The following is a 10989-nucleotide window of genomic DNA, read 5'->3' as shown; positions in this document are numbered from 1 at the left end:
CATATAGATATATATATATACATATCTATGGTCTACACTGCATGCGGCGCGGCATGACACGACAAATCCCCGACAGAAAACTGCTGCTGCGTTCTATTTATGACGTATTGACACAAATTTCGAATGATTTTCAATGGTCGCTTTGTCGCGTCCAGTGTACTAGGCAGACTTTAGCTGTTGCGGCGCAGACACGGTATTACTCACCTATCGAGAAGAAACAAAACAACCTCGGCGTCCGATCGCAGGCCTTCCGCTCCTTGAGTTCTCTCCAGCGCTGGAAAGCTGATCCGATATTTTCATGGGTCCTACTTCTTGCCTTAAGCCTTCTTTTGTTCCACAGACATTTTCCTCTTTTGTTTTTTTATCCGCCATCTCTATCTTTCTGTCGCTCGGCTCGCTAATGTCTTTCCTACACTGAACGCTCTCTCCTCCACATCATGAGTTGACATGCCCCTTACTGCTGATTGGCTACAAGTTTGTTTTGCTAGCCGAATCAGTTTTCTAAAGCGTTTTTGATAAATCGCTTACCCCACCTTTAACATGCCATTTACATGCATCTCCTGTTACCATTTGTGTTGGAATTTCGTCTAGACCAGGGGTGTCCAAACGTACTCCTGGAGGGCCACTTTCCTGCAGTTTAGCTCTAACTCTAATAAACACACCTGAACCAGCTAATCAAGGGCTGCATCCGAAAACCTAGGCAGCTGGCTTGTTGTTATCCGGCAGTGACTTTGCAGGCAGCGTTTGCGCACGAAGGCACTTCACGAAACTGATTTCGGACATGCTTCTGAGGCAGCGTAACGGTTTAATGATCTACAACAAAATAGAACGAGCTTTGGTGGTATCTAAGCCAATATTCAATTACTATAATACTGATTTCTCGCTAGAAATAACATAACAAGTAAACAAATAACAAATAAATAAAAATAATAAATAACAAGTGCAAAAAGTTGGTCAGAAACACGTTTACACTAGGGGTGTAACGATACACGTATTCGTATTGAACCTTTCGGTACGAGGCTTTCGGTTTGGTATGCATTACAAACCGAATGATTCGTTGGACTAATCCTATTACGTTTGGAAAATAAAAGAGCATAAAGTGTGTGAATTAAATATAATGTTCTCAGTGTCACTGCGCTCAACAAGGCAGCCCAAACGACGTAACAGGCAACGTGCTGTCTGCCCCGTGAAAACCTTCCCTTGCTGGGGTGCATCGAAAGACGATGATCTTTTATCGACGATAGCCAGAGATACTGTCAAAAACATCAATTACTGGCAAAGAGTATTTGGTATTTCCAATTAATGTAGGCCTGTTACATTCTTATTTTTACTAGGCTTTTTATCATTAATTTACTTTTATTATTAAATTAAAATTACAATTAATTTGCCCCGCAATAGCCTAATTACCGCATAACTGACGCGCTGCGAGGATAACAAAAGATTAGGCTATTTACTCCTCAATTAAAATGTGTTTTAAAACAGTCTTTTAAAACAGGTCTATTATAGCCTACAATGAATTATTGGCCTATAATTAAAATATGAACACTGCAGTCATCAATAAAAATCAATGCAATAAAAAGCTTTATTTCAAGCACCGACTTTCAAAAACAACCTGTTTAACACGAAATACGTTTCTTATTGTTTTTTCACTACGGGCCACAAGAGAAATATTAAGGGAATAAATTAAAACAGTTAGCTATACCGTAATCAGCATATGTTGAAGTAGATTCATCTCTTGTCCTCTCTGAGAGAATATGCGGCGTCAGATGCCGAAAGATCCGTCATGAAGACGTTCACCGACGTAACTCTTGCACAAAGTTTGCACGTTGCTCGTGTGATATCCAATGGCTTGCCTTCATGGTTTAAAACAGAAATATTTCCAACATTGAGACGTAACCAGTTACCCCAGTTACCCCTTTCGCAGGAGCACTGAATTCTGTGCACGAATACTTTCAATCGCATTTACATTACTCGCACTGTACGCATAGACTAGTATAAGTGTAAAAAACTAAGTATACTTTGGGCTTAACACATAAATCTCTACCAAAAAGTAACGTTTTTGTCCATAGCACTGTAATACCTTTAATCAAATGGTTTCTATGAGGTGACCTTTTGTCTGCTCTAAGAGTTTGGATGTGGCCTTTCTCCGCAGGTGACATCCAGATCGGTATGGTACACAGGAAGGAGAGGCTGGATGTTGAAGTTATTCGGGCTCGAGGCCTGGTGGGCAAACCAGGGAACAAACAGACGCCAGGTATGTCTCATCATGACACAATGCACATTTATTTTTTTCTGTTCCTGGACTATTTTGTGAGGTTTATATGTAAATCCTTGTGGTCTATTATTTGCAGCACCTTATGTAAAAGTATATCTGCTGGACAATGGGAAGTGCATCAACAAAAAGAAAACACGGACAGCGAGAAAAACACTGGATCCTCTTTATCAACAGCAACTTCAGTTTGAGGAGAATCCTGAGGGGAAGGTTTTACAGGTAACACCAGGACCGCATCCTATTGGCTTACTTTAAGTATGAACAATATGTAATGCAAAAAAATTATAGTAAAGTGTACTTTTCATGCAAGGCTTAATTGTGATGAAAATGTGCCAAATATTTCTTATTTCTTTTGATTCGTGGGTGATATTTGACTTGGATATGTTTTCACTACATCAGTTATTTTAGCATTATTTATTTACTTTTATAGTATTTATTAATATTTTGGCTTTTGTTTATATATATATATCTATATATTTTTTTTTTTTAGTTTTAGTAATTTTGTCATGTGCTTTTGCAATATATGTACTTCAACTTTTTTTGTTTTAATTTGTTAACGATAACAACACTGCACCACATCTCCTGAAACTCTTTACCAATCGTGTCTTTCTTTACAGATCATTGTTTGGGGGGACTATGGACGCATGGACCACAAATCCTTCATGGGAGCCGCCCAGATCCTGTTAGACGATTTAGAGCTGACCAACATGGTGATTGGCTGGTACAAGCTCTTCCCTCCCACCTCATTAGTGGACCCAACCTTGGCACCTTTAAGTAGTAAACCTCCAGATTCAAGCCTGGACAGATCCAACGTTCGGTCGTAGCGGCATGAGAAGGTGAGCGGTAGAGAGCGGCGTGAGTAGCTCCAGCTACAAACAGAGAGGAGACGGGTCACGTCCTGATTACACTGCATGCTTGATGTTGTGTCCTCTGAGCCCGTGCGACAAGAGGCTAAGAAAAGGCCTGTGTCCTTCTGCCAAAAAAAAATAAACGAAAAGAAAACGTATGCTGCTGTCACACGCAGGGAAAGAAAGTCTCTCCGTTCAGCTGAAGAGATGCAGCCAAGGATTCGGCGGAGTCTGACTCTTAACCGTAGGACGTTAAGAGTGCTGATTTCCACCGGAAAAGGAAGACGCCGTTTTACTCTGGCTGCTTCCTCTCTGTTGTATTCAAAGAGATGTCAGTGTTTCTTACCTACAGTAGAACTTGAAGCATTGTAGCCATTACTGTAAGCCAAGCTGTCAAAAGAAGATCCATAAAGAGAGAAGTGCTTGGCTAAGATGGGACAGGAAAGGGAAAGGGTAACCTCAGAGACATGGCGTTCTCATGGGAATTACCCTACATCAAGCCAGATCTCCACTGGATTGATTTTCAAAGTTCGGTGATGAGGAAATGGATATGGCCAGAGTTCCTGTTTGATTCGGGGGGGGATTAATGAAATAAATAATGGACTTTTTTTTTGTGCTCCGGTATGATGTTCTCTTTGTTGATGTACTGTATGAAATTTATGAGATTATTTTTTTTTTCTTTTTTTTTTTGCATGGATGCAGAGTTGTTTAAAAAAATCTGAAGTTTATTTTCCTCAAGACTTGCAAAAAAAAGAAAAAAAAAGAGAGGAAGAAACTTATTTAAGGATGACCAGATCAGCCATTTTCAACAATTTGTATTATTTTTAATATGAGATTCTCTAGTGCATGATTTTCAAAGGGACTGAATGCAAAATGATAACGATGTGATTGTCATCCTTTAGAATGTTTTTCTGTATTTTTACAGATCTCGGTTACAGGTGTGGCCTGATGAGACTTTGTATCTCATATTATTAACAGAAAAAAAGCAAGGGATCGTCAAGGAAAACAATAAATGTACAATATTGATTTCGATATAAAAACGAACATGAAAATTGTACATTTCTCCCTTCAAATGCAGCCATAATTCTGTGTTCATGTGGAGACAGAGCTGTAGATTATGGGTCTGTCATGATACCACTGTTCTGTTACAATAGAATGGCTCATTCATTCAAAGCAAGCATGTTGAAAAGGGTCTGCAACATGGATTGAGCACACCTCTGAGTAATACAGCATGTTTTGATAGAGACATCTGGGAATTTTTCGCAGTTTTGTGTACAGTGCATGTGGACCAGAGGCTTGGCCGTCCCCTGATCTAGTGTCGTCCACAGATTCAGGTCGGGGTCAAGGTTTTGTGGCCGACGGTTCAGACATTTAACGCAACATTCCACCTCTTGGCACTCATCTTTTCTTGACGTTTTGAAAAGAAAAAAAGGAAAAGAAAATCAAACAGACAAAAGAAATCTAAAAAACAAGAGGGAAAAAGTTAAGAAAATTTATATTTATTCAAGTTTGACTTGAAAAAATGTTGCAAGTATATTTTATTTTATTATTGTTATAAAGAAAATGTTATAAAAACGGATCCCATTGGATGGTGCTGTACGCAGTCTCTGAACTCGGAGAGGACTGGACAATGTTCATTCTCGTTGTGTTGGTCAATGCAACAAGACACTGGTTGTCGAATTAGGAGCGAGTCACAGTTTGTGGATATGGGGAAAATTGCCACACAATATGAATTTTTAATTGTTTCTTGTTTTGAGAGAATAAAATTCATTTACTAATCCCTGTGTTTGTCTGCAATCATTCACCAAAACTTCTCACAGGCATGACATGCTATCAAAAAAATACCAAAACATTTACTTATATGGCCACTTAACATACAGCAGAGCATCTAGACGCCAGTACTAAACCATACTAAATGCTAAGTAAAAAATGGTACAAATAATCCAATCAAATGTAGTCACCGAAGTAATTCAAAAGTTTAAATATATAACATTAAGCCACAGATGTGCTAATGGCAGAATTCTTTACTTTTCACCTAAATAAGACAAAATCTGCTAAGGGGTAATTAATCGTAAAAATCTTTTATTGGAAAATTACCATTTTATCAAACACTGATTGCCTTAATATTTTAAAGGAGACATATTATGCCCCTTTTTACAAGATGTAATATAAGTCTCAGGTGTCCCCAGAATGTGTCTGTGAAGTTTCAGCTCAAAATACCCCACAGATCATTTATTATAACATTTTGAAAATGCCTATTTTGAGTGGAAGCAGAAACACGCTGTTTTCCGTGCCTGTCTCTTTAAATGCAAATGTGCTGCTGCTCCCCGCCCCCTTTTCCAGAATAGAGCTGCGCCATTACAGCTCGGACCTGCTAAAAAACATCTGTTATGGTTCTGATTATCATGTTTATCACGTTGAAATCATGCATTTTAAACCATATTAGTTTAAAATTCTGATATACGGTTTTCTGAGTGCACACATCCGAAGCACGTGGACAGAAAGCGGCTGTCACAGCATGTGAGTACTAAACTAGTTCTCATTCACACACAAGTTTACGTTAAAAAGACAAATGAGTTACAAAAACAGACGGTTATGTCTGTGAAGGTAAACAGCTGGGAAATAAATCACATGTTTATTTTAGATCTGTGTGGCAGCAGCAATATACAGTAAATAAAACTTCAAATACCGACTGGTTCTTAAGACATTATTGGTTGTTCAGTATTTTTGTAAAAAAAAAAGAATAAAAGATCTGAGGTTAAGAACATTTTACTTAAATATAACTTTTTTATGCGTTAAAACATCAAAGAAGCAATATGAAGTTTTAAAAGGTCATTACTGTCTTTATTGGGTGTACTAGAATAGGTTAACATGCTTTAATGTTGGGGAACTGGATTATTTAACAAAACAAACACAAAATATTTACAGGCCATTTTTATACATTTTGGGGGGTTGTTGTATTTTAAATATGTAGGTAAGATTGCATGATAAGATGTTTAAGGTGGGGCTTTGCAAAGGTCTATCTGTATGCACTTTCAGATACCTACAATGTATATTATGACTAGTTAAAATTATGTTGTAGATATCTTGATGCCAATTACGACAAGCCAAAAATGCAGAAAAGATTATCTGGATATCTCTAAATTGCTAGTAGAGCCAGGTGTATGAAATCCTAAAATGGTTTGCCATACTCCTGTGGGCTTCAAATAGCAAGTAAAGGGCCACATAGAGTAGCTCATTTTTTAGATGTTACTTACCTGTTATTACTTACCTGGTGAGATTATTTTTCAAATTAACATTAGTAAATTGAGAGGGTTAACCTCTCTAGAACTGAAGCAAAATAGTAATGGTTAATATTTCCAGATCATATTTTTCCATGTTTAAACAACCAAGCAGCAACCTTCCAGTCTCTCATTTGAATCCAACACATGACTGAAACTGCAATTCGTTGACTGGCCACTAGAGACAGGCTCCAAAAGGAAGTCAATCCCATAGACCCCCATGTTAAAATGCCCAACTTTACATTAGAAAAAAAAATGTTTACAGCCTGGTACAAAAAGTGGTTTTGGTCTAAATAGCTAATTTTGCCCTTCATGGCATTTTGTATATTTTCACTATCACCGTGTATTTTTAATGTGGTATACAGGTGTGATAAATTTATGGAGGAATCACACCAGTAATAGGAAACAATTGGGGCATGAGAGGATTCTGTAATGCAGCTGTGACAGATTCCTCTTGGACCAGAGTGGCTTTAGTAGAAACATCTGGGACCAGTGCGGTTGAGAGATGAGCTCTGGGACTGGACTGGAGCAGCTTCGACACCAGCTCTGGCTGAGGCTTCGGCAGGATAACCTGGGGCAGCCTTGTCTGTCTTGTCTTGTTCCTTGCTGGAACTTCTCTGGCTGCATGAATCTGTGCACCACTATGAGAGGAACCTTTGTGGTGGACATGGTGGCATCAGTGTGACCCGGTTAGTCATGTCAGGAACCTCTGGGAAGCTGTATAACTGCCGCTGCCACAACACAGAGCTGTGGAACCATATTGGGTTCCGGGGTTGCAGCATCAGATCCTTCAAGGCCAAGACAAGAAGCTCTGGGGCCAGGGTATATCTGAACGGGTACCCTGTCGCGTAAACTCTGTGGTGCCTGTGACTCTGATCTCAGCCATTCTGGAGCAGCAGCGTCAGGAAACTTTAGGCGGCAATTACTCACAATGACTTCTGGAGCAGCACTGAAAGATCTTTGGGACCCAGTTGCCCCTGGCAGGAAACTTTTGAGCAGCAGTGTGAAGGACCTCTTGGAACAGCAGTAACAGAAACCTTTATGGTTATTTCTGGAGTGACCCTGACAGGATTTCTGGACCCAAAGCAACTGAGAAAAGAAGCTTTGTGGCCATGACTGAAACCTCTGATGCATCCGTGACACAGATCTCTGGGATCCGGGCGCCAGTGGCAGAGACCTCTGGGGCAGCAGTGAGAGGAACTTGTTGGGCGGGCTTGACAGACAGCTCTGAGGAGCTCTGGGTTACTCCATTATTAATAATATGACTGGATAGTACATTGCTTAACTAACTTAACTAAAACTCTTAACTATTTACTATACTCATCCCTAGATGAGTAGTTCTGCAAGACGCTAAAACCACCACCTCAAACCAAGGCGCCAGATGCAACCAAGGCCTGCCAGCCCCACAAGACGCTAAGGCTAGAAGGATGGAAGGATTATCTTAACAATCTAAAACTAGACTAACCATTAATGATACACATCCCTACAGTAGGTGAGTACTTCCGCAAGGCGCTAAAACTACCGCCTCAAACCAAGGCACCAGATGCACACAAAGCCTGCCAGCCCCGCAAGATGCTAAGGCTGGAGGGATGAAGGGGCTAACTTAACTAACTTAAATTAAAGTATTTACAATACACATCCCTAGACGAGTAGTTCCACAAGACGCTAAAACTACCGCCTCAAGCCAAGATGCCAGATGCAACCAAGGCCTGCCAGCCCCACAAGACGCTAAGACTGGAGGCATGGAGGGACTAATTTAAACCAGTCATGGAAGAGCATCTCCTCCAGGTGAAACCTCTGCTCTGGGTCACTCTTTAGGCAACCTCGAATTAAACGGCAGCATTCTGTGCAGAAAGATGGAGAGCAGTCTGATTATTACCTTCAACTTTACACTTGCTCTCTAAGCTGCAAAACTTGGAGAGACTCCTGCATTATCCATAAGAACTTCTTATTTAAAGCCACTGTTTCTCTGTTCTCTGTTTTGCATTTGTCCTTCTTTTGTTGTAATGAAGTTCTTACCATCAGAGAAGCCTGGCTGTAACCAGGCATCAGCGTCCATCAAACTAATATTGCTGCTGTCTGGGAAAAGGCTAGTGATCATCTGAAACAGCAGCACCCCTAGCGACCACACTGTTGCCTGCTTCCCGTGGTACTAGCCCTTCTCAATGTACTCCGGAGGGCAGTACCTTGCTGTCCCTGCAGGAAAAAGTGTGTCACGTATGAAAGTCTGCTCTACCACTGGAACTTAATTTTAGTCAAAAATTATAATATTATGACTGGGTTTTCTTCTTCTGAGAATGTTCTTAGTTATTAGTCCCATCTAAACATGGTGTAACTGCTAATTTGAGTTTAAGTCCCAAACTACTTGTTTGAGAGATAATACATACCACAATAGGTGTTGTAGGATGTGTTTTTCAGGAGGTCTCCGCAGCCAAAATCGATCAGTTTGACCTCCAGGGTCTCTATGTTGACCAGGAGGTTTGGCATTTTGATGTCCCGATGGAAGACCCTCCGGAAACAGCAAACAGCAGCAGCGTCGGTCACCTGCCGCATGAAATGACGTGCCATCTCCTCACTGAAGTGGGCGTCGTAATGCAGCCAAAAATGGTGCATGCCCATGCAGGGTGAGGGGCGCTCTAGGAACATGATGTACTGGTCGGGATGGTCCTGCCAGTCCAGTAGCTTTATGATGCGGGGACAGCTGGGGCCTTGATTGGCCATGACTGTTAGGACCACCTCAAGAGGAACTGGTCTGGGATGGTCAGGCTAGAAAAAAGATTAGTTTTTATGACGTCAGATGGAACTGGTTTCTCAAATAAGGATTTAGCCCAGCCTGTTTATCTATTAAAATATATGTACTTTGTGATTAATCTAAGAAGTTATAAATTGCAAACAGTGACTGAGAGAATTCTGATGTCTACTTACAAGGCTTATGTACGGCTCATTCTCCGTCTTCACTGTGAACTTCACAGCTACCTGAAGGCCATCTTCACAGCGGGTCCCTTCAAAGACGGAGCCGCATCCTCCTTCCCCCAACTTCTTGCCGATGAAATATTTCCAGCAAATGAGGTCTAATAAAACATAATAATTATTCATTTTTAAAATCAGTGTACTGCAGTGTGGCATACCATATTTATTTTATAATGAATTAATTATATATTAATTTCAACGACTTCAAATTATTTGAGAAATATATGGAATATTCGTCTTGTTTCAAAAATTAAAATTATGAGAAAGAAATGAGAAGAAATGTTACAGTGGTTACATCTGCATAATTTAAAACACACTTTCCTTTATACATATACAATAAAATAAAATGATATAATGTAAGAAGAGTGGTTGTGTTATGTTTTTGGTTTTGACAGTAAACTCACCCTCGATTCTCGTTATCTTATCGCAGTCCAGCTGTCTCAGCAGATGTGAGGCGCTCACACCTGCTGACGGTCTGACTGGACTGTCCTGATCTTGAAGCTGGTCCTCGGCAGTGGGTGGGACATCAGCAACACTGGGAGGAAGCTCCTGATGACCATTGTCCTCTACAGTACAGATGACGTCCCGTAGAGATGTCCGATCTAAAGCGAGGAATATCAACCAAAAGCATGTTTTAATAAACGCCAATGAAATATTGCAGACTCATATTAGTTCTTTATTTAGGGTGACTACTTTTGCCATTTCAAAATATAGTTCAGGTGTACTATATTTATCACATGTCGTAGAATACAGTCGCTGATACAATTTTTTATAATGTGTGGGTTTTTTTTTGTGTGTGTGTGTGTGTGTAAATGACAAACATTTTTGATGTACAGAGCTCATGGAAACATCATTTACCATCAGTGCACCTCCTGGATGGGACCGCATCAGTGTCCTGGTCCACCTCACCCTGCTCCACCCGCTCATCCAGAGCTTTGGTGGATTTCCGGCGGGAAAAACAAGAGAACAAAGAGGCAAACTTCCGAAACCACCTCTGTTTCTGCCTCTTCTTCTTGCTTTTCTCTCCCTTTCTTTCTTTCCGGCTTCCCTCACTGTCAGGAGGACGAGGATGGAGCCCCGCTGTGTGGTCGATGGGTGTCCACCATAGACTGTATAAAAACATGGACGTAGTGTCCTTGACGTCACCCGTAGGTTCCTGAAGAGGTTTTTGAAGCTCAAAGTGGGCGGAGCCGGCCGTCGCCATCTTGGCAGCGCGTCACCGTGCGTTACTCCCGGATAATTGAAAATGGCCAAAAAGGCGGGAGCAGGTTGCTGAAACCACGCCCACCTAGCTCAACGGTGGTGACAGCAGCGGCAATCCACCTGTCACTCAAGTGTCCACGCCCTTAATTATGCAGAACTTTAAGGCTTAATATAATTTAAACGGATGACTTATAAAAAAATTCACCCCCCTCACAGTTGTCATGAAGGGCAAAATTAGCTATATAGACCAAAATAATTTTTTGAACCAGGCTGTAAACATGTTTTTTCTGCTGTAAAGTTGGACATTTTAACATGGGGATTCTATGGGATTGACTCCCTTTTGCAGCCAGCCTCTAGCGGCCAGTTGATGAATTACAGTTTAAGTCACTTCCGTGTTGGTTTCACGAGAGAGAGC

The 10989-nt window shown here is 40.7% G+C and overlaps 1 protein-coding gene and 1 pseudogene across 3 annotated transcripts in view; one reads left to right on the top strand and one right to left on the bottom strand.

Moving 5' to 3' along the window:
- LOC107668707 (regulating synaptic membrane exocytosis protein 2-like) overlaps nt 1-4885 on the top strand; it is a 162303-nt gene extending 157418 nt beyond the window's left edge. For 2 of the 3 annotated variants that reach the window (XM_016460673.1, XM_016460674.1), the window contains 3 exons: nt 2153-2254; nt 2352-2491; nt 2890-4885. In XM_016460673.1, the coding sequence (XP_016316159.1) occupies nt 2153-2254; nt 2352-2491; nt 2890-3096 (449 nt within the window). In that variant the 3' untranslated portion in view covers nt 3097-4885. The remainder of the gene's footprint in view (nt 1-2152; nt 2255-2351; nt 2492-2889) is intronic. The other variant, XM_016460675.1, reaches the window with a different exon arrangement.
- A 3244-nt stretch (nt 4886-8129) lies between these two features.
- LOC107668702 (serine/threonine-protein kinase pim-1-like) lies at nt 8130-10494 on the bottom strand (annotated as a pseudogene).
- Between the last annotated feature and the right edge of the window lie 495 nt (nt 10495-10989).

The sequence above is a fragment of the Sinocyclocheilus anshuiensis genome, unplaced genomic scaffold (assembly GCF_001515605.1).
Source record: "Sinocyclocheilus anshuiensis isolate Anshui unplaced genomic scaffold, SAMN03320099.WGS_v1.1 scaffold108, whole genome shotgun sequence".
NCBI classification, from domain to species: Eukaryota; Metazoa; Chordata; class Actinopteri; order Cypriniformes; family Cyprinidae; genus Sinocyclocheilus; species Sinocyclocheilus anshuiensis.
The sequence above is the reverse complement of the archived record's forward strand: the minus strand, read 5'-3'. Positions and strand labels throughout refer to the sequence as shown.